We start from the raw sequence: 24297 nt of genomic DNA, 5'->3' as shown, positions 1-24297 counted from the left end.
GACCCCCAACTGGTCGTAAGTCGAGGATTACTCAACCGATCATAAGTCAAGGACTACTCAACTGGTGCAGCATCGTTTGCAGAATGGGACTTTTGGCGGGCTCAGCAGGGCAGAGACAGCCTGGACAATTCCTATTGGCTTTCGAAAGCCAATAGAATTAGACTCTATTCAAGAGAGTCTATACTATTGGCTTTCAAAAGCCAATAGAATAAAAGGGAGTAGCACATCCAAGGTAAAGGGGGAAAAAACGGCGGACTGCGTTGTTTGGCGACCCCCGTGAAATGGTCGTTTGACCCCAAATGGGGTCCCGACCCACAGGTTGAGAACCACTGATCTAGAGGTTAGTAGGTTAGTGAAGCCTGACTTCATTTGGTCTATGGAGCACAATGTACTTTGTGTCAATGCTGCGAATACTGTATATTCTTGCTTTGACAATATGCAAAACTGTCTGGTATTTATTGGGTTAATACTTAGCTTAGAGTGGGGGGGGGGAAAGCCCGGGAAAGAAAGAGGAAGTAAACTTTTGACCTTCACACTAATTGGATAATGTGACCTGTGACTGCATGAGAAGGGAGGGGTTTAGCAAGAAAAGCTTGATGCCAGCGAAAGGAAGTTCAGATTCTGGCATCAACCCGTCCATCATGGTGACCGGCAAAACTGTAGCTCTGCAATAAAGACTTTAGAAAACATGCCTGAAAGTTCTTTGAAGTGCTTCATTAGTCGGAACCTGTGACATCATGCCAGAATCCAACACTCTTTTCAAACGATCTGCGTCCCGAACTCCATCAGCTGCCTCTATGCCTGAGAGGAGCTGGCAAAGTTTTGGGGAAGATCTCATTATGGAGAAAGAAAGATTGCCTGAGACCAGCCCCGTAGCTGCAACAGTTTCCCCGGGGGGGAAAGTGACGGCCAGCAAGCCGGGGGAGAGAGGAATTTGGCAGATTTCCCAGCTGAGAGCGAAGACTTCAAGAGCAGAATGGACAGATAACACAGTTATGGGTGAGTCGTTGGAAAGATTTCAAAACTTAGAAATGAAAAACAGAAATCAGTTCCTACAAAGTGAAACCTACAGGCCCTCTATTGCAAATGTTCCTGCCATGGGCTCCAGCCCTGAGAGAGAGAATCCCAGTCTGAATCTTCTGCAGCAAAGGGGAAATTGGGTTTCCCAGCAAGTGGCTGATCCATGTCCTCTGAACTTACCACAGCTAATAGAGGCCTTGCAATGTCTTGGGGTGGTACAGAAGCCAGGAAATCAGCAGCTGGGGGGAGAACAGCCACAGCAAGGAGGTTGGCCACAGCCCCCAAACGTGCAACCCCTGGGCATAAATCTGCAGCCAGGTTGGGGCCTACAGCAACTGGGGTGGCCACAAGAGCAGTGGGGAGCCCAGCAGGAAGCCTGTCAGACCCTGCCTTTGCCGGCCAGAGACCCCAACCCTGAAGAGAGGGTGAGTTCCAGTCTGAGGCATCTGCAGCAATGGGTAGATGGGTTTCCCCAGCAGATGAATAATCATGAGCAGCAGAGGGCATCACCACCCCCTGCAACCCAAGAACAGAGAAGACCACCACAACCCCCACTTGCACAGCCACCATTGGGAGGCCTACAGCAACAGGGGGCACCATCCAACCCCACTGGCCAGCAGCAGAGGGCCCAGCGGCCGTGGAACCAGCCCCAGTGGGGGCCACAGCAGCCTGTGTTCGCACCACCCTTCAATGCAACCTTTGATGGGGACCCAGAGAAGCTGATTTTTTTTCTCAACCAAGTGCGTTTTCACTTGAAATGCTGGGCCTATCTGTACCCGGAACCAGGGGCCATGGTCGATGTTATTGCGTCCAACCTAGAGGGAGAAGCATCTGAATGGCTGAACAATCTATATAGCGAGCAATCCCCCGAATTGGAAGATCCCCACCGCTTTCTTTTAAGTCTGAGAGAACGATTTGAGGACCCATCCATTGGCCTCAAAGCAGCAGGACAAATTCACAAAATAAAACAAGCTGGGAGGCCTGCCCTGGAGTATGTGCGAGAATTCCGCAAGATAGCAGGTCGAATAGAGGGGTGGCCTGAGCAGTCCCTCATCTATTTCTTCATTGAGGGATTAGACGATCACCTCTCTCAGGCCTGCATCTATCGAGAAATACCTGATCGGCTTCAGGAGTGGTACCAGACAGCCGTGAAGCTAGATGTTAAGCTCTCTCGCTATAAAAAGCCTCCCCCACAGGAACCCGAACAGCAACCAGAGCTACCTGGACAGCAATCACCCACACGAAAGCCTTCAACTACTGCAAGGGCTGAGAGACCCAGGCCACCTGCACGCCCTTCCTTCGACTGTTTCCGGTATGGACAAGGAGGACAGCGAGCGGCCACCTGTCCAGTCCCCTACCCTCGACTGCAGAGCAAGCCAGGACCGGCAATGCAAAAGAAACCTGCTCAGCGGCTAACAAGAGAAAAATCCAATCGACCCACGCAAGAACCAATTGCCCAGGTTACACTTCACACACAGGAGGATGCCAAGACTCCAGGTGGACCTGCCCCTGCTCTTCCCTTCTTTGATAGCGACGATGAAGGAGAAAACGACCCAATGGTGAGTCGACAAATCCTGCCTTTTTCACTGGCCGCCAAACTTATAATCCCTAAGTCTGGGGCACAAATAGACTTAAACGTACTAATTGATTCGGGATGTACCCGCTGCATTATTAGTCTGGCGTTTGCCATGAAAATGGGCATAAGGGCAAAACAGCTTTCCAAACCGATGAGATTTGAGCAAGCCGATGGCTCCCTGATGGGAGGGACTCTTATTACACAATTAACTGAGCCCTTACGCCTAGAAATAGGTGCACACTGGGAGTTTATTCGTTTCCTGGTGGCTCCAAAAATGACCGAGGCAGTGATCCTAGGACTAGCCTGGTTGGACAAATGGAAGCCATTTATCTGGTGGGAGAAAGGAATGAGAATTGTGAGACTACCTATAGGGCCTGATCCCCCCATTGATTCAACAGACGTTACTGGGCATCTTAGGCCACCCAATGAGCGAGTGCACATGGCCGCCTCACTGACTCCAGGTGAACCAGTCATCCCCAAAGAATACTTGGACCTGGCGGAAGTGTTCAGTGAAAAAGAATGTGATGCCCTACCCCCTCACAGACCCAATGACTGCTCCATCGAACTGGTGCCCGGAGCCAAACTCCCACGTCCGAGGATGTATGCTATGTCCCCCCTCGAAATGGAGGAGATGCAGCGATATGTGAACAAGAACCTAGCGAGGGGGTTTATTGAATGGGCCAAATCTTCCGTGGGAGCCCCTGTGTTGTTCAAAGAGAAAAAAGATGGGTCTCTTCGTCTCTGCGTAGACTACAAGGGACTCAATGCTGTAAGTGTGGAAAATAAATACCCCCTCCCCCTTCTAAAGGATTTATTGACCCATCTGGCTAAGGGGAGTGTCTTCACTAAGTTAGACCTAAGGGAGGCATACTACCGGGTGAGAATAAAAGAGGGAGACGAGTGGAAAACTGCCTTCAACTGTCCAATGGGGAGCTATCAGTTCAAAGTCATGCCATTTGGACTACAGGGGGCCCCAGCTGTATTTATGCAGTTGATCAATGAGGTTCTACATGATCACTTGTACAAAGGGGTTTTGGTGTATCTTGATGATATCCTGATATACAGCACAAACATGACTGATCACATAAAGCTAGTGAGAGAAGTGTTAAAGAAACTATTAAATGCCAAGCTTTATGTCAAATTGTCAAAATGTGAATTTCACCAAACCCAATTAGACTATCTTGGCTACCGAATTTCCAATGAGGGTATTGAAATGGATCCGGCCAAGGTGAAAACTATAATCGAATGGCAGCCCCCAAGGACTCGCAAACAGCTCCAGAGCTTTCTGGGTTTTGCCAACTTTTATTGTCAATTCATCCCTTCTTTTGCCGAGATTGCCCTTCCTCTTACAAAACTACTCGAAACAGGCAAAGGAGGAGGGAAGACACGACCGGGCCAACCACTAGCATAGACAATGAGCTGTCAAACAGCTTTTGAGAATTTAAAGAGACTGTTTGCCACTGAACCGGTTCTAAAGCACCCCTGCCCAGGGGAACCCTTTGTGATTCAAGCCGATGCCAGCGATGTGGCGGTTGGAGCAGTGTTACTTCAAAAGAACAAAAATGGGATCCTGCAACCCTGTGCCTACACCTCTAAGAAATTCACTGAGAGCGAGCGAAGATGGGCAATCTGGGAGAAAGAGGCCTTTGCAATTAGGTGGGCGCTATTGAATTGGCGACACTATCTAGAAGGGAGCAAGGTTTGAGGTATGGACATATCACAAGAACTTAGAGGCACTGAAAACTCCCCGCAAATTGTCACCAAAGCAAGTACGGTGGGCACAGTAATTTAACCGCTTCAACTTCACTCTAAAGTACATACCAGGAGGAAAGAACTTTCTAGCTGATGCGCTATCCCGGTTACTCCAGTACAAAAGTGAACGAGAGCAGGTTAACGAGGCAATTATCCCCAATCCACAAACCGTTGCTCAACTTACACCTCGCAGGGTCCTGAATCCGGATGACCCTGGAGTGAAGAAAATAAAACGAGAGCTCCTCACTGACCAATGGTTCAAAGATAATCAAGCGTCCCTAACATGCAAGGATGGCTTGGCTTACAAAGGGGGGAAGTTATATTTGCCAGAAGTGCTCCGTCTTAATGCTCTCAACCACAGCCACGATGTAAAGCAGGCTGGACACTTTGGATATTTGAAAACCCTACACCTCACCCGCCGGCAATTCTGGTGGCCGGGGCTGAAAAAGGATGTGGAAAACTATGTAAAAAGTTGTACTGTATGTGCCACAATGAAAAGAATCCCGGGGAAAACTCCTGGGTTACTGCAACCCGTGGCAGACCCTTCTCAACCCTGGGAAGAAATAGCTATGGACTTTATAGTGGACCTATCTGAAAGTAGGGGAAATACTGTCATCTGGACTGTGATAGACCTGTTCTCGAAACAGGCTCATTTCATCGCCTGCAAAGGACTCCCATCTGCCCAACGCCTGGCCAAATTGTTCCTGAAACATATCTACCGGCTGCATGGTGCCCCTAAGCGAATAATCTCAGACAGGGGGGTGCAATTCACAGCAATGTTTTGGAGAAATTTCCTTACATTGATTGGATCATCTCAAGGGTTATCATCTGCTTTTCATCCAGCCACCAATGGGGCCGCTGAAGCCGCTAACAAAATGGTGGAGCAATATCTTAGGTGCTACGTTTCTTACCAACAGACGAACTGGACTGATCTCCTCCCTTTTGCGGAGGTGGCGTACAATAATTCCGTGCACAGCAGCACCGGCTACACGCCTTTCAAAGTAGCCACAGGGAAAGAATTCAACCCAATACCTGAATATCCTCAGTTGCCCTCCGCTTCAATGGGTGAGAGGGTGGGAAGAAGTTTGTAAAAACACAAAAACTGCGTTAAAAAAGACTTTTGAAACCTATAAAAAGCAGGCTGATAAAAAGAGGGCTCCCCAAAGAACATTCCAAGTTGGGGAAAAGGTCTATCTGTCAACTAAATATCTACGCCTCAAATTGCCCAGCAAGAAATTGGGACCAAAATTCTTGGGGCCTTTCCCCATAGTAAAGGTCATCAACCCAGTCACAGTACAACTAAAACTCCCTAAACTGTTAGGGAAAATTCACCCAGTTTTCCATTGTAGTTTGTTGAAGCCTTATCGGGGCTCCACTTTGAGACCTCCTCCAAAGAAGGCACCTGGACCCCTCGTAGTGGCAGGGCAGACCCACTATGAAGTGAAACGTATTCTTGACTCCAGAATCTTTAGAGGGAAATTACAGTACCTAGTACAATGGAAGGGATACCCGTTGTCTGAAGCCACCTGGGTGAAATCTAGTGAAGTGAACACCAACAGATTGATCGAAAGGTTTCATGTGAAACACCCCAGCAAACCGAAAGATAACCCTTAACATACGCTTTTGTTTACTTTACAGGATCTGTCCTTCTTGTAAGGGGGGGCCGGATGTCAATGCTGCGAATACTGTATATTCTTGCTTTGACAATATGCAAAACTGTCTGGTATTTATTGGGTTAATACTTAGCTTAGAGTGGGGGGGGAAGCCCGGGAAAGAAAGAGGAAGTAAACTTTTGACCTTCTCACTAATTGGATAATGTGACCTGTGACTGCATGAGAAAGGAGGGGTTTAGCAAGAAAAGCTTGATGCCAGCGAAAGGAAGTTCAGATTCTGGCATCAACCCGTCCATCATGGTGACCGGCAAAACTGTAGCTCTGCAATAAAGACTTTAGGAAACATGCCTGAAAGTTCTTTGAAGTGCTTCATTAGTCGGAACCTGTGACACTTTGAAAGTTTGCTCAAGTTCCTTTAAAATGTGAGCAAAGTCTGGTAGGGAGTGGAGTGGGTAGCACTCCATTCATTCATTCATTGTTTGTATGGCACTTATTCACAAAGTTTCTGAGTGGCTAACAATCATGAACATTATGAGAGAAGGGAATCAACTAGAAAACTTGGACTTGCAATAATATTTTTAAAGATTATAATGACTAATGTTTTACCCCTTTTTCTAGAAATTTCCTAATTTTATTTTGTCTCATTGAACTTCCTTTCATAGTGAATTATTTGAAGTGAATCATATCCGGACCATCTACCACATGTTTATTGCTCTCCTCGTTTTGTTCATCCTCAGCACACTTGTGGTGGACTACATTGATGAGGGAAGGTAAGGACATCTTGAAAAGGTTAGCTGAAGGCAGACTTGGTGCTGCATTTTGGTATTTGACCATTGGACTACTGGCACCTCTTCTTTATTAAGGGAGGAATGATTACCCATCCAACTCTTTTTTGTAGAGAAAGAAAACTGTAGAGAAGCCTATGATTATATTTCACAGAGATTGTCACAACAACGGCACTTTGCCAAGGATGTGTCCTTGCCAAGGTTCTGTAACCTGTCCTTGAGTTCCTTAGGTACATCTGGATGATACTATGTTTGTTTGATATTTTATAGTAGCTTTTCTCAGTGTGGTATTTGCTAGATGTGTTGGCTAGGTCTAATAGAAATTGTAGGCCAACATATCTGGCCCACACTGAAATAATGAAGACTGTTTAATATTATTAGATGTATCTTAACATTTTTGCTTACTTATGAGTCTTGTATTGTTTTTTAAAAAAATCAGATGTAAAATTATCAGTCTTAATTTTAGTAGCTTTTAATCCCTCTCCCGCACCGCAAATCACACCCCAAATACTATTTTTTTACCTAGTGAATGAAGTTCCATTAACCTTTTTGTTTTCTTTGATTTTTTTGAAGGCTTGTGCTAGAATTTGATTTCCTCGTTTACTCTTTTGGCAAAATTTCTATCGTCGCTCCAACTTGGCTTTGCATGTTCTTCTCCACGTTACTTGTGCCCTACGTCCTCTTTGTCCGGTGGGCCCAGGGGTTCCATAGCTCCTCTCACAAGATCATCTATTCCACTTTATTTGGGGCACTGTTTGTGATTTTCCAAACAGTCTGTCTTGGATTTGGACCAATTTACATTGTATTGGTTTATGATCTACCGCCAGCCTCTCGTTTTATAATTATACTTGAACAGGTGAGTTTCATTATTTGCAAAGTGGATGTAAGGAATTGTAGGTTATTAAATCTTAATAAGGCATAAATTTTTTTTCCACAGAAATATGTAGATTATTTAAGAAAAAACAAGTATAAATTCTCCTTTTGTAGGTGGGCAGAATGCTGTTTTTCTTCCATTTCAAAAGATTTCTCCTTGATATGTGGATTATTACTAATCTTTCATTGTACTTCAGTGCATGTTCTTGTCAAAACAAACAAACAAAATTAGTTGGGTATTAAAATCTCAGGAATCAAAAAGTAAAGTAAAAACACCACTGTAATCCTTAAATGGTAATAGGTAAATCTACTCTTCACACATTGTATTTCAGAAATAGTGAACTTTTGATTATGATATAGAAATGGTTTCTCTTGCTGCTTAAAAACGCTGGGGGAAATTATGGTGCCCATAAGTTCATTAGGAAGTTGTGCTATGTAAGTGGGGCAATTCTGGAAAAGAATTCTAGTTTAGCTAGTTATGTTGTATTTCCCAATAGGCACAACATTTTAGCTACTCATTTAGCATTCAGTTTATTGTTCTTTTTGTAACATAAAGGTGAATCAGCTATCCAACTTTTTAAATGTTTATTTGTAAAGAATAATAGCAAGATATCAATCAAAATAGCTTATTTTTAATTAGAGGTTATTGGGAAAAATCAAGCATTTAGCAGAAAATCCCAATATTCATCTCAATAGTACCATATGACAAATATGTGAAGTTCAAAAGGAATAGTTACAAAATTTTGTCTCTGAAAGATGTCAGTATGTCAACCATAAAAGTAAGATGATACCTTACTTGTATGGTTAAAACCCAATGAGTTAATGGAGAAAATAAAAGTAAAGATAAATATTACTAAAATATTTCTATAGTTGCAGGGATAAAAATAATATTTTTATGGAAATGACAATTGTCTAGATTTTATTTATCTCTTTAAAAAAATAGAAAAAGCAAAAAAGATATGTAAATATATAGAAAAACTATGCATAAAAAGCCAAAAATTTGTGTTGATTTTCCAATTTGAAATCTACATATAAAGCACCTTTGGTTGGATGGACAGTATTAGGGTCTAAATACACTAGACTGGCACAAGTCTGCGGCATGTTAGAAACCGGTCTGCACAAACAAGCAAAGCCCCATCTGCGGTATGCAGCAGCACACAAAATCATACCCCTTCCAGTCCACGGAAAAACCTCTCTCCACGGAACCAGTCCCCGGTGCCCAAAAGGGTGGGGACCCCTGCACTAGAGCTCAAGTATTCAATGGACAAGTGGTGTCCGGAGGTTTATCTTTAGGATCACCCAGAGGAATTCTCTCTGCATCTGGTGGATACATTTGCCTGAATTTGTTCCCAGTTGAAGGCCAAGAGTGATGTAGGCCTATAGAGATGTCTAGGGCAGTGGTTCTCAACCTTTTTAATGCCGCGACCCCCAACCGGTCGTAAGTCGAGGACTACCCAACCGGTCGTAAGTCGAGGACTACCCAACCAGTCGTAAGTCGAGGACTTTCCCTGCCTGGGAGTGCAGCGCATGCGTGGTGCCGCCCCCTGCACCGGCCGAGGCATAGCTGGCAAGCGGCAGAGACGGAGCAGGCTGACCACTGGCTGGGCCACCAGCTGGCCCAGCCCAAGGGAGGTAAGCACCCGCCGGGCCCCACACATGCCAGCAACCCTCCCTGCGCTCGCCGGCCTCCCACCTCCCACCCCTGGCCCTCTTTTACTTACATTTTTAGTAGTTGCTCAGCAGGGAGGGGTGGAAACTTCCAGACAGCTCGCCTTCGCTGCAGACAACTTGCAGCACTGTTTGCAGAATGGGACTTTTGGCAGGCTCAGCAGGGCAGAGACAGCCTGGACAATTCCTATTGGCTTTTGAAAGCCAATAGTATTAGACTCTATTCAAGAGAGTCTATTCTATTGGCTTTCAAAAGCCAATAGAATAAAAGGGAGTAGCACAGCTAAGGAAAAGGGGAAAAAAATGACGGACTATGTTGTTTGGCGACCCCCATGAAATGGTTGTTCGACCCCAAATGGGGTCGTGACCCACAGATTGAGAACCTCTGGTCTAGGGGATTGCCTTACCTGTTATCTGGGAACAGTTTGATTCTGTTGGACCCAAGGATATGGACAGAGTTCTTGGGACAGTAAACACGATCATCTGTGAACAAGATTCATGCACTCCTGACCGGTCAAGGCCACCTGTGAGGTGACATGTGGCTGGATTAATTCGTCCTTGAGGGACAGGTGTTCCCAGCACCCTTTAAAAGGTATTTGTGGGTCCTCTTCTCAAGAAGCTGTCAGTGAGCCCCACCATGCTGGTTAGTTTTTGTCCAGTGTTCTGCTTCCCCTTTTTAGGGAACATAGTTGAGAAGGTGGCACTGCAGCTCCACAGGATCCTGGATGAAATGAATTATCTGAACTCCTTCTAGTTGGGTTTCAGGCCCAGATATGAGACAGAAATAGCATTCATTGTTCTTTTGAGGGATCTCTTGTGGAAGCGGGATGAGGTAGTGCATCCATCCTCACTTTTCTTGACCTCTTGGCAGCTTTTGATTCCATTGATCATAGCATCAGGATTAGGATGGGGTAGAGGGCCCAGTTTTATGAGCTCTGCTGGCACAGTGGTTAGAATGCAGTACTCCAGGCTACTTCTGCTGACTGCTGGCAGTTGGGCAATTTGAATGTCACTAGGCTCAAGGTTTACTCAGACTTCCATCATTCTAAGGTCGGTAAAATGAGGACCCAGATTGCTGGAGCCAATATGCTGACTCTGTAAATCACTTAGAGAGGGCTGTAAAGCAGTGTGAAGCAGTATATAATTTTAAGTGCTATAGCTATTGCTATTTTGTGCTGGTTCACCATTCTTCCAATCAGTGTTGATAAGGAGCAAGAGTCTAGCCAGTGGCCTCTGCTCTGTGCTTTGTCTGCTTCTCTCTCCTCCTTTGTTCACTCATGCCTGCTCATCTCTTGCATGGACTATTGCAATATGTTCTACCTGGGGCTACACTTGAAGAGTATCCAGAAGCTGCAGCTGATGCAAAATCCAGCCATGTGAGCAGTCTTGGGCAATCTGAAGACCGTGCTTATAATGCTTCTGCTTCATGAGTTACTTTGGATGCTGATTTGCTGCTAGATCCAATTCAAGGTGTTCATCATTTCCTTCAAAACCCTTAATGTAACGGTACCAGGTTACCTAAGGAACCTGTCTTGTCCCAATTACATCGACTCTTTCTACCCGGTTAATAGGGAAGGTGTGTTATAGAACCCTGTTGGTTATATAATTTTGACTGGTGGGATCTAGGAAGAAAACCTTGTCTGCTGCCGTCTCTGCCTTTTGAAATATTTTGCCCTCAGAGGTGAGATTGCCCCCCCCCCCAAAGAGTGTTGAAGACCTTGCTCTGCTAAATGGTGTGGTGATTGAAGAGTGGCATGCAACTCTGGAGGTGGTTTGTAGCCATCTTTTAACTCCCTTTTTTAACTTTGCTTTTATTCTGTTCTTCACTCTTTTAATTTTGCTTTTACAAATATCTCTTTGATATGGTTTTATGGTTTGTATTTGTAAAATGCAGAGTCACTTGGATAAAGAGATGGACAGTATATTTGATCAAAAAAATAAATCCTTTAAAACAAAACAAAAACTATTTTATAGATATATTACTAGTAAATTAATTTGATATGCTGATGCTAAGAAATAAATGAAATAAAGAATCAGAAGTTCCTACTGTATATTGCCTAGGCCAGGGGTAGGCAACCTTGGCTCTTTTATGACTCGTGGACTTCAACTCCCATCTGGCTCAGGAATTCTGGGAGCCAGATGGGAGTTGAAGGTAGCCAAGGTTGCCTACCCCTGGCCTAGACAATGGCAGAGAATCTTAACTTTATAGCAAGAGTGTCAATGGACCTCAAATTATACAAAAAATAACATTTAAATGTTTGGAGTCCATTTCATTTGTACAAAAAAGGATTGTCTAAGAACATTCTGTTAGAGATATAGTAAGGATGCTGCTTTAAAACACATGTTTTACAATGCCTTATACTTAATAAGGAGTGAGTGTAAGTGGTGAACATGATTCTGACAAAAGCTAAAATTTTCAGAGGATGATATTCTTTTGAACTAGTATATGGAATTTGACAATTGGATTATGCAAATAGATTCTCCATGCCCTTACTATGGATTAAAAACCTGATGTTGTGACATTGGAAAGATAGTTGTATGGCCCCATTCACTCAATGGATTGAAAATCTTGCTACCTGTCAGTGGTTTGTCTATAGACACAGATTTTGTACAGACAAGTATAATAAAGTATGGAACTCATTTATACAAAATACAGTAGGTGAAAAACAATCATAGTTATATAAATGTAGCAAAAATTAACATAGGTACTTGAATAATATACTACATAAGTATATATAGATTTGTAATTGTTAATTGCTAAAATGATGTACTATACTTGTTTCTTTTCTTTTTTCTGTTGTATTTTTTCATTTTAGATACTTTTTATGTGTAATTTTTGTATGTATTTACATTATAATACTCCCTTAGATTTTTTTATTTAACTTTAATTTATTTTATAGTTGCATACTATTCAGGAGTTAACTCCTTGATCTTCAGCTTTATCATTGGATAGACAATGTTATTGTTTGTGTGTGCATGTACATATCTTTTATTTATCTACATAATTCAAGTAATTCCAGAATCCATTATAAACACAATTGCAAAGTTAGTCTGTGATGCTTTGATATCATATCAGGGGATTGGTTCCTATTTTAGTCTACAGGATTTCCTGCATTAAAAACTGGAGCATGTTGGAACATTTAGAAGATGTTGGGATGGGACTATAAATTTGATCTGTATTTAAGAGTAATTCTAGTTTGAAAATGAGGATTGTCAATCTTGTTAGGGTAGAAGGAGGAGAAGACACTTACAGTCTGGATTTTCCCCACTGTCATTCCATTTCAGTACAATCGCCGTGGTTTTATTAATATAGTTTGGGCAAGAATGATACATTTTAAAGATATGAAGGTTATTCTGACATATTTCAAACATTTGGAATGTATCTATATATGAACTCTCGATTTACTGAGTAACCAGTGCAGCAAAAAAGTACTCTTTTGTGGAAAGACAAAGGTATGCTGAATTTATACTCTTGGACGGATAACATCTGCTTGTGCACTGGCCCTTTCTTGATGTAACAGAAAAACTTTTCAAGTTTTTTCCTTGTGACCATGGCTTCATATTATGTTTAAAAATTGAAAATTTTGATATAGTATGTATTTTTTCTCTTATGTCATTTTCTCTTGCATAATTGTCCTTTTCCTCCCATTTTGTTATTTTTTTAAACAGATCTTACCTGTCATTTTATTTATAGGTACGCCTTGTGATGAAAGCTCACTCCTTCGTCAGGGAGAATGTTCCCCGAATAGTCTCTGCTACTCCTCAAAGCTCAAGTGAGTAATTGTGCCTTGCACTAATTCTATACTGGTAGCCCTGAACTTTGCAACCATTCATTTAGTGGCTACGAAGTTACAATGGCATTGAAAAAAAGTGACTTAAGACCAGTTCTCGTATTTACAACCGACCCAGCATACCCACAGTCATGTGATCAAAATTTGGCTGCTTGGTATCCAGCATGTTGTTAGGACAGTTACAGCATCCCGGGGTCATGTCGTGACTATGTGCAAACTTTCCAACCTGTTTCTAACAAAAGCAAATCAATGGGGGAGACCAGATTTGCTTAATGACTGCATGATTCAGTTAACAACTGCAGTAATTGACTTAATCGTAGCAAAAAATATCATAAAACCAGGTATGACCTAGTTTAGCAATGGAAATTTTGATCCCAATTGTGGACATAAGTCAGCTACTGGTAGCAGGTGTGAGGATAAAACCTTCTTGTCCTTTTCGCTGTTCTGGGAGTAGCACTCTTATTAGGTGGCACTGGTTTACAGGCCCGTGTTTCTCAACCTCAACAACTTTAAGCTGAATTCTGGGAATTAAAAGTCTACACAGCTGAATTTAAGAAACATTGATATAGGCTTCTCCAGTCAGGCAGAACTGTAGAAACTCCTTACAAGAAGCATCATTGTACTTGGAATTAATAAGCCAGGAACAAGGTAGAAAACAGGAGTTTACTTTTTGTGTGTGTGTGATATGTGCTAGTACCAAACTACTTTTCTGGTTTTTTTTTCCTTCCAGATTCTTTTCATCTTCCTAAAGTTTCCCAGTACCTGTATTTTCTTTTTGCTCCCACTCTTATTTACCGAGATCAATATCCCAGGTAATGAATAACTTTGCATGTGGCAATTTCATTTCCGTTGTGAAGGGATTGGTATTATATGTATTTGCTTGTAGTATTGCTAATTTTTAGTCAGGATGCAACTAGGGACCCAGTTTGGTCTAATGCAGTGGTTCTCAACCTGTGGGTCGGGACCCCATTTGGGGTCGAACGACCATTTCACGGGGGTCGCCAAACAACGCAGTCCGCCATTTTTTCCCCCTTTTCCTTAGCTGTGCTACTCCCTTTTATTCTATTGACTTTTGAAAGCCGATAGAATAGACTCTCTTTTAATCTATTGGCTTTCAAAAGCCAATAGGAATTGTCCAGGCTGTCTCTGCCCTGCTGAGCCCGCCAAAAATCCCATTCTGCAAATGGTGCTGCACCAGTTGAGTAGTCCTCGACTTACGACCGGTTGAGTAGACCTCGACTTACGACCGGTTGGGGGTCGCGGCATTAAAAAGGTTGAGAACCACTGGTCTAATGTTTATGGCACCAGCCTAGAAGGAAGCCATGAGTTCTAGTCCAATTTTAAATACAGATCAAATTTATACATGAAAGCCAACTAGGTGACTTTCAGCCATTCACTCCCTCTCAACGCAACCCACCTCACAGAGTTCTTGTGGGGAAACTAGGAGGAGGAAAGAGTGTTGAATATGTTTCACTGCTTTGAGTTATTTGTAAAAAAAATAAAAGCGGGATACAAATAAAAAAAGTTAGCTTCTAAGTGCTAGATATTAATTTCTATAATAACATTGTACCCCCATTGTGTTGGTTTTTTCTTTAGATGTAATTTTTACTAAGAATTATAATTGCACTAATAAAAATTAATACAAACCAAACTTACAGAAAGAGAATAGTATGAAGAAAAAGTACAAAAAAAAGAAAAATGTGATAAGAAAATATGTAAAGAACTGACTTTCAAACTGCACCACAACTATAAACAAATTTAGAAACCCTTCACCCACTACAAAGTTACAAACCAATGCTCTTCATTCCATGTCTCATCCTTTACCTATAAACAAATTATAAAACATCAACTTTTTAATTCCAATGTCTGCAAATACATAGTCCTTAAAGGGTTGCCACAACTTTGCAAATAAAGGTCTTACTTTAAACTTAAATAAACCAACTTTATATTATTTTTGCTGCTAATAATCTTAATCTTTAATTCTATGGAATATTGTTATAGGATTTGAATTCTCTTCGCTTGTTTATCCCATTGTATATTAAAGAGTTGCAGACAAATCAAATATAGGTAGTCCTTGACTTGTGAGCGGAATGGAGCCTGCCCATTATGGTCGCAAGTTGTGATGGTCATTAAGTGAAGTAACCATGTGATCACCTCACTTAATGTCCACTATCTCTGCTCTCTTTGATGCAGTCATTAAGCAGAGAATGGAGTACTTGGGGGTGGGGGAAGCCTTGGGACAACAAGCAGCAGGCCCAGGATTGCTTGCCCCAGACCTCCCAGGGCTTCCATAACCTCCTGAGATACCCCATGTTATGCTTCCCACCCCTCAGGGTCCTCAGAGGCCTTGGGCCTATTTTCGCCCCCATGGGTGTCTTGGGCTAAGCGACTGATCGTAAGTCAAGGACTACCTTTAATATTTTATCATAACTTTTGAATTAAATACATTGTGCAACCGCATTAGCAATCATACTTTTTATGAGTAGAGCAAAATTGCTCCATGTTTCCTATTTCCTTTGTTCCACCCATGCTTTCAATCCACAAAACAAGTGGTTGAACTTTAATTATTAATTGGTTATATGAAGCATTCAGATCTTTTTTCCATATTCTTCTGCCTATATATTTCCACCAGTGTTGTTTATTCATTTAATTACTTTTTTAAAAATCAAAGTGTAACCATATCAATAATGACTGTCAGGTTCAGAAAAAAACATGCAATTTGAACAACATCACACCTATCAAATAAATTTATCTACAGTATATCATTGAAATACTGTGATATATTCTGGTGGTGCAGTGATTAGAATGCATTACTGCAGGCTACTTCTGCTGACTGCTGGCTGTCAACAGTTTGGCAGTTCAAGTCTCACCGGCTCAGGGTTGACTCAGCCTTCCATCCTTCCGAGGTTGGTAAAATGAGAATCCAGATTGTTGGGGGCAATATGCTGACTCTGTAAACTGCCTAGAGAGGACTGTGAAAGCACTGTGAAGTGGTGTATAATTCTAAGTGCTATTGCTATTGCTGTGTTGCAATTGAATTTATATTGTGTTTGCTACAATCAATATCTAGGTCGTGCACTTAATTACGCTTGCTAAAAATATGATGTGGAATAACACCAAACCATTTGAGAACTGAATAATGTGATATATTCTTTTCAGAACACCCACAATAAGATGGAGCTATCTGGCTACCAAGATTGCACAGGTTTGTGACTTTACTTTATCTGCCATTTACCTGATGGAAAACAGTCCTTGGACCTAAAAGCACTTAGCTGTCTTGCTTGTGTATCTCCACTAGAAGCGCAGCCAGTTTAGCTGTTTCAGTATTAAGGCCTAATGGGAACCTTGTACATATTCCTGTCTTTGTAAAACGTTATAATCTTAACTCTTAAATCACGGTCAAAGCATCCTTCAACAGTTGGATATTACAGAAAATAGTTGCAGGCTAGGAATAGTAATCACTTATATCTCATTGTGAAATGCCTTGTCTCCACTATTAAAAAATGGTATAGAGTTAAATAGAGTGGAAGTGGCATCCAGCTCAAATGTACTAATTTCAGCAATCAGTTATCCTATGCATTTTTTTTTCTGATTCAAGAATTTAAACAGGTCAACAAAAGAAAAGCTTCTGAATACTTTTCTTTGCTTATAGAAGTATATTTTCCATCATTCTGCCTTCATCTAGATTACAGTGTTTCTCAACCTTGACAATTTTAAGGCATGTGGACTTCAACTCCCAGAATTCCACAGCCAGCAATGCTGGCTGTGGAATTCTGGGAGTTGAAGTCCACATGCCTTAAAATTGTCAAGGTTGAGAAACACTGATCTAGAACAATTAGATTTTAAACAACAGTAAAATAAATGAAGGTCACTTGAGGGAGGTGAATGGTCAACAGTTTTTTTTTTAATTTGCCTTATGATTCCTTCCAAATTTCTCTGATTATCAACTGATTTTGGTTTCTCCTCTTCTGTAGATTCTTGGTTCATTGTTCTATGGTTACTACATATTTGTAAGACTCTGTATTCCGATGTATCGGAATTATAGCCTGGAACACTTCAGTCTACGAGGACTAGTTCTTTGCATCTTCAACTCTATTCTTCCAGGTGAGCTCCTGTGAATCAGCCTGTGGATCTTTCCTTCAAAGCTTTTGAATGCAATGCAATTACAAATGTGGTATAGCTAACAGATAGACAAATGAGGCATGCTAGATATGTGTTAGCAAATGATCTCTCTGGGATTAGAGAAAATAAAAGAAGACAAGCATTATTTCTTTTATAGGCATTTTGTACCAGAAGAAGATTAGTTATGGGCAGCCCTATATTTTTCTAAAATAACATAAACACAAATTAGCTTCTGCATTTTATGCTCCTATCATTTTCTTGGGCAAAAGCGCTCCACCTTTAATTTAAACACTTAACTATATAAACACTGCTTCTGGATATACCATGCTATGGCACATCAAATTCTGCACCATTTTATGAAGTAGTTGATGACCAGAGATTTTACATAGAGTGAACTTCTATTTCAAGTTGTATTTCAATTATATTTCTTTCCCATAAATGTTTTACAGTACTCCTTTTTTTCATATCTGACTTTCATCCTAATTCCACCATTCTTTCTCCTGCTTTTATACTGACTTCTTCCTATAACAGCTTCCTTCTTAACAGTTTTTGCTATCCCCTGATTGTTCCTGAGTTACTATAAACTCCTTTCTTGCCATTTTTCTACACAGGGACAAACATTCTTTTGTTTCAAATATTCCCAGCCATTAGATTTCCTACTGCTTGGTCTATAGACACACCTACATAGGTGGCAGTGCTATGTGGATGTTCTGCAGAGAAGGTGGACATCACCATGGCCAGAAAACATAACAACTGGAAATATTTCTTCTTGACCACTAAGTAATCCTCTACTTACAGAAAGGATACCATTTGTTGAAATGAACACTCTTCAAACTAGATGTTTTAAAAATATAAAACTCTTCCTTTTTTCTTATTGTTAAACTTTGTTCCAGATGCCTAGCGCTCTACCTGTTCTGCCTATTTCCTTTTTACCCTTTCTTCCATTTTGCACAGTACAGTCTTGCCCTCATACAAAATCCCACTTTTCAACATGCAACGACACTGAGATGTTGCTGAAATCTATTCACTCAAATGCTGCCCCAGAAGGTAACTTCTTAAAAGTAATCCTTAAAAATGACAGGCCACACTTGTTGTTTTCATAGATATCATTAGGATACTTAAAACACTGAACAGGCTGAAGGTGCAACCTGTTTTCAACTTTAAGTTGCAAATATTAGCAGCATTTAATCATAATGAATTAAATTAATTTGCTTTTTTTTTCTTTAATGCTTTCCTAGGTGTATTGATTATGTTCCTGACCTTCTTTGCATTCCTTCATTGCTGGCTTAATGCTTTTGCTGAGGGGCTCCGCTTTGCTGACAGAATGTTTTATAAGGTAATTGAGGCCCAAAGTTCATAGTCTTGCCAGCTTTTTCTGAAGGATTCACTACAACTGTGCAATTATACCAAATAATTGGCAAGAGGCAAGAAGGGAAAGGTACCCATTTAGAAAAAAAAATATATGTACTTGTGCTATATGTACATATACACAGGTATACACATGTATATGCATAGGGACAAAGAGTTACTGAGGATGCTCCCCACAATATTACTATCCTTGAAATACTTTAGGCAGAGATTTCATCAGACTTTTAGTGAATAGAATGTACCATGCCTACGGATGTTACTGTTGGATTTCCTGTTCACTTGCACTGAGTTACATGTATTTATTTATTTGGACTGTCTGTCTGACTGACAGGGAGACAGAAATAATTGCCATGTGTGCATCTGTTTTTGTGAATTAAAACAACTTTGTTGGTGGTTTGACATGGTTTTTTCCAGGAAGAAAAATGCTTTGTTAGTCTTGGCAATTGCTGAAGTCTTTGAATGGCAGATGATCTTACAGTAGCTTGTTCTGAATCTGCTATGTTTTCTTTAAGCTTGTAACAGTTTCTTGTGCAGCCTAAAAAACAATGATAAAAATATTTTTTGAGCCATAGCAAATCTACTTTGTAGTATTTTCCTACAAAGATCTAATATTCTTCTAAGGGACAAGCTCTAAAGAAGCTGGTGAGATCTTTTGAAATATGTGTTCCTTATACTCCAAGTGAGTTTTGTGGGGTCTTCCATATGCTTTGGGATCACACCGTATCTTATTCCTGTTTACTGACTATTGCAACAAAATTTGATGGGTCTGGAAACATCAAATTGAATGCTTCCATTCTAAAGTGTTTCAGTAAGTTAGAAATTTAAGTTGCAACTTTTTTCTTTTCTTTTTTGTCTTTCTTTGAGTTAGTCTTAACTCCTGCGACTGCCTGGACTAGTCCCTGCAGCATTCTTGGCAAGGAATCTTTGCAAGAAGGAGGCCCTTGCCTCCTTCTTACAGCTTAGAGAATGATTGGCCCAAGATAACCCAGCTGGCTATGTTATGGGATCAGAAATATAAGGCACACAAATATTTTCGAAGGCATTACATCAGATGAGCTCTAATAGACGTGTGGGTTAAAACTTGACATCCAAATTATACACAAGTCCCCAGCTGAATTTCCACATTAGAAGTGCATATACATCCCAAGTTCATACAATTAAGGAAAATTATAACATATAAAAATGTACTAGACAAGAAAGGGGAATTGAAATCCAGGAAAAATCTGCAAGACGAAGGGACAGAATTAGAATGGTGGGCATATCTTCAATTACAGGCAAGATATTGGAAAGATTAAAAAAAGCTAGGCATAAAAATAGAATCGACAGGGCTGGACAAAATATTATTAGGAACTGAGGACAAAATGATTAAAAAACTATATCACTATCTGTTAGACCAGGCAATGTATGAGGAACAGGTAAAAAAAACCATGTTAACGTAGAGCAGGGATCTTGATCTCAAGTTTGATCTGCACATCTGATAAGAATTATGGGCAAGAAATAGGAAGCTCACTTTGGCCATCTCTTACAAAGAAAATCTCTACAAAATGTTCTATAGATGGCATCTCCCACCCACAAGGTTAGCTAAAATGGGTCCAAATTTTTCATCCATATGCTGGAAATGTAAATTGGCAATAGGGACCTATTACCATATGTGGTGGGAGTGCCCAAAAGCTTATGATTTTTGGAATAAGATAAAAAAAATGGCTGAAAGAAATATTAATGGTAGAGATAGAGCTAAAACCAGAACTCTTTTTATTAGGCATAACTACACAGAAATACAATAAAGGGATATTTTACCTGGTGTTACACATTTTCACCTGCTAGAATGGCATATGCACAAAATTGGAGGAATAAAGAAACTCCAACAGAAGAAGAGATTTTATACAAAATTTTATCATGTGCCAATATGAACAGGCTCACAATGGAAATGAAGGACAAGACAGAGTCAGATTATTTTGAAATCTGGGACAAATTTTATTATTGGTGTGAATCAAGGGGGACTGTTCAGGTTATAAGCTAGTGTTAAGATAGAAATATATATAATTGTATGTTAGTATATAGAGAAATAAATTAGATATTGTAGAGAAAAATATGTATGTATATATAGAGATTAAGAACTATATGTATGAAGAGGAACAGATTGTTAGAAATACGTATACTGGAATATTACGTTATGTCCATTTTTGTTTTAACTGTATTATAAATTAAAAACTTTTTAAAAAAAAAAAAAAAGATAACCCAGCTGGCTTTGTGCCTAAGGTGGGACTAGAACTCATAGGTTCCCAGTTTTTGGCTTAGTGCCTTAGCCACTGCACTAAACTGGTGTAAAGTTGCAATATCTCTCAACTTAGAGATCTGAAGATTATATTTTAGATGCTATTGAAATATTTGAGTAGCAGCAGATCCTTGATATAATGGTCCTCAATTCTGAACTTCATTCTCTATTTTTTTTTACACTTTTTTAGGACTGGTGGAATTCTACATCTTTTTCAAACTATTACCGAACCTGGAATATCGTAGTACATGATTGGCTGTATTACTATGCCTACAGAGATTTCCTTTGGGTAAGCAGCAGACTTATAAGTAATTGACTAATTATGTCGATGCCAATTCTAAGTAACCACTTTAGGTAGATTTTCTCCAAGATTTTTTATCCATGGGATTTTCTTTTTTTATAAGAAATTTTATTAGTTTTTCAATTTTACAGCCAAGTATTTAGGAAGCTGCACGGAGATAGGGTAGTCAATAGTCCAATAACAAAATATTTCATGCATATCTCATATTACATCATTAAAAGCTCCCTCTCTATTTCCCTTAATTATTGTATCAAATTCAAGTTAATACATTTCTAATTATAGCTCAGTCATTCAATACATTTGTCAATATAATTTTGCTTATACATATTCACATCCTGTTTTTAATTTTTTCCTAATTCCAATTACCGTATTCCAATTTGGCCTTTAATAACCATAATGTTTAAACTTCAGGTAACCCAGATTTCCCTAATTTCATTACAGAATAGTTACCGTATATGCCAGCGTATTAGGTGACCCGGCGTATAAGACGACCCCGTCCTTATCGCTGAGCCGCATTCCTAGAACGTCGTCTTATACGCCGGAAACTACCAGTATTTCCGGCATATAAGACAACTCGGCGTATAAGACGACTCGACGTATAAGACAACCCCCGTCTTTGGCGCCGAGTTTAGCGCTTCCGGAAGTCGTCTTATACGCCGGCATATACGGTATGTCTAAAATAACATATTATTCATATAGTTACATTTTCAAAAGTATATTCTATTTCTCGTCCTAGTAGCTCATCATTTACTAATAAACTGTCTTTCGTTGTCACAAATCCCTTCCCATATTACGTTTCAAAACTATAACCTAATAACTAATTTTCATTTCCTTTATAAGTCTAAATCCTGGATATTAGATCAATCAATATCTCTAAAAGTCTCCTTAGTCCATTGGGTAAAATTTTAAGCTGTTCCATCATCAATCAACGATAAGGAGAAAGAGGAACAAGGAAATCCTATTTTGAATCTGTTTCTAGCTTTCTTTTTGTGCCAAACAGGTTTCCATACCAGTGCCCCCAAATACTCAAGTGGGTCTCCATTCCTACACATGTTATTTGAATCAAGGGAGACCATCCAGATATCAATTTTTCAAAGGAACTGGACCCTTTGTAGTCATTGAATTGTTGCCCTAGTAGTTCAGATCTCCCTGTTTGATTTAGAATGTTTGTCATCAGTTGAGTCAGGTCTTCTTCTTTTTCCAGTTTTGTCTGGCTAGAGTAAAAGATCATATCCAGTGTTGTAGTTGTTGTTTGATTGTCAAAGTTGTCTAAGTTCTCAATATATTGTGTTTCCATCTTAATGTTGCTTCCTTCAGTTTCTGTTGCTTTTTGAGTTACAAGTACTTTAGTTGAAATCAAGATTTGCTTGTGAAAATTCTCCGTAGGTTGTATTTGTTGTTGTGTAGAATCCTCTTTGATATTAATTGGTTCCTCTTCAGTTGTTTTTTGGTTTGTAAGTTCATCAGTTAAAGTCTGAGTTTCCATTTGTAGTTTTAAGGTGACATCTTTGTGTTTCACTCTGGAGTTCATTAGCTCAGTGATTTCAAGGATTTTTTCGAGTATAAGCTTATAGTTAAGTTGTAGGTAGAATTCCTCCATTTCTGTGGTGGTTAGAAATAAACTTTTAGTGGAGGCTGTATTTAGTAAAAGTCAACAAATGTCCACCTCCACTATTCCTAGAGATTATTTTCACCACCCAGCTGTTTCAGGTTCTTATCTTTTTCAGATAGTGTAAAGGCCAATTCTAAAGAATAAACAGGCCTGACAGTAAAAAAAAAAATTCAGTTGCTGTACCAGGCTTCGCCACAAGATGTCCCCAATAGACTATAAAATCTTTTTCCAGGCAGGGTTAAACTTTTATCCAATTAATTTTTTTTCCCCAAGTTAAGAAATAGATGAGATGATAGATCCCTTTAGTAGAAACTTTTGGGGACCTCCAGGGATTTTCTTGATAAAATACAGCAGTGGTTTACCATTGCCTCCTTCTCCACAGAATGAAATGACACTTTGTCTCTAAAGTGATTGCCTACTTCAGCTTCTTCCTATATACCTCCTGCACAATATAGGTGCCTACTTGCTTTAGCTGGCAGGGATGATAGTCGTGCTTTGGATGACTCTGCTGGTAGTATGTAGCCTTGGCAAACATTCCTAACCTTCTTCACTCATCACCCCCTGCCATAAGGAGGCAGTACATCAGTACATTTTGAATGTAATCATTTTCTTTTTGTGTGTTTTTCTTCGATACACACTTATATTTAAGTTAAGTACAAAGCTTAATGGGAACTCTCTCTTCAGATAAATATCACATATTTATTTATTTTGTGCTATGTTTATTCCACTATTTCTTCTAAAGGAAGCCCATATCGGTATACATCCTGATTGAAAAGAAAATATAAAGAAAAATCTTCATTGATAAATTTCTGTACAAAGTGCTAATAGGAAGTTTTGGATGATTTCCAGAAGCTGCACAAATATTTTTTTTAAACATTGGATATTGTCTCGTTCTTGTTTGTCTGTCAACCTCAGTTCTTTGGAAAAAAATTCAAAGCAGTTGCTATGCTGTCAGTTTTCGTGGTTTCTGCTGCAGTACATGAATATATCCTGGCCATTTGTTTGGGTTACCTGTATCCAGTCATGTTCTTCTTGTTCCTGTGCTTTGGAGGTAAGTAATAAATATACCCTACAGCAGTATAGCAAAATGTTGAGAAAGTTTTTTTTTAAAATAATAAATGGCTAATTTGCAAAATGTAATCTTGTGAGGTTCCTGTAGGGCTAGCATTTGTAAACTCTGATCCAGAAGCCATCTGTGATCTCAGATCACATGCATTCTTTTCCGGAGCCAGTTTTGAAGTTGAGGGCAGAGTTGCTCAGTGGGAATATCTTAGGTATAGAGTACTATTGGAGAACAGATGAGGTGAGTGAAGCCTGCCCCTGATTTGCTGGGGAACATTGTGAGAGTAGAAGGAAAAAACCAGAGAGTAGAGTGAAAGTTTCTTTCTCCCTCCTCTTAATAGCTGTGTGTTCTACCTTTAATTTTCCCATATTATAGTATAAAATCCAAATTACATCTTGACCAGTGTTACTTTTCAATCTGATAGACTAGACTTGTAATGTATTAAAACGTGTTTTATCATTGCAACATTGTTCTGATG

General features: G+C 40.1%; 1 protein-coding gene across 2 annotated transcripts in view; it reads left to right on the top strand.

Annotated features, from left to right (window-relative positions):
* Positions 1-24297, top strand: part of SOAT1 (sterol O-acyltransferase 1) — a 60632-nt gene that overhangs the window by 31652 nt on the left and 4683 nt on the right. For both annotated transcript variants that reach the window (XM_039337177.1, XM_039337176.1), the window contains exons 6-14: positions 6624-6731; positions 7320-7602; positions 12982-13060; positions 13809-13890; positions 16238-16283; positions 17053-17182; positions 18439-18536; positions 21034-21132; positions 23672-23807. In XM_039337177.1, coding sequence (XP_039193111.1) covers positions 6624-6731; positions 7320-7602; positions 12982-13060; positions 13809-13890; positions 16238-16283; positions 17053-17182; positions 18439-18536; positions 21034-21132; positions 23672-23807 — 1061 coding nt within the window. The remainder of the gene's footprint in view (positions 1-6623; positions 6732-7319; positions 7603-12981; positions 13061-13808; positions 13891-16237; positions 16284-17052; positions 17183-18438; positions 18537-21033; positions 21133-23671; positions 23808-24297) is intronic.

The sequence above is a fragment of the Crotalus tigris genome, unplaced genomic scaffold (genome assembly GCF_016545835.1).
Source record: "Crotalus tigris isolate CLP2741 ecotype Arizona unplaced genomic scaffold, ASM1654583v1 scf7180000017668.6805642782:7212621, whole genome shotgun sequence".
Classification (NCBI taxonomy): Eukaryota; Metazoa; Chordata; class Lepidosauria; order Squamata; family Viperidae; genus Crotalus; species Crotalus tigris.
The sequence above is the reverse complement of the archived record's forward strand: the minus strand, read 5'-3'. Positions and strand labels throughout refer to the sequence as shown.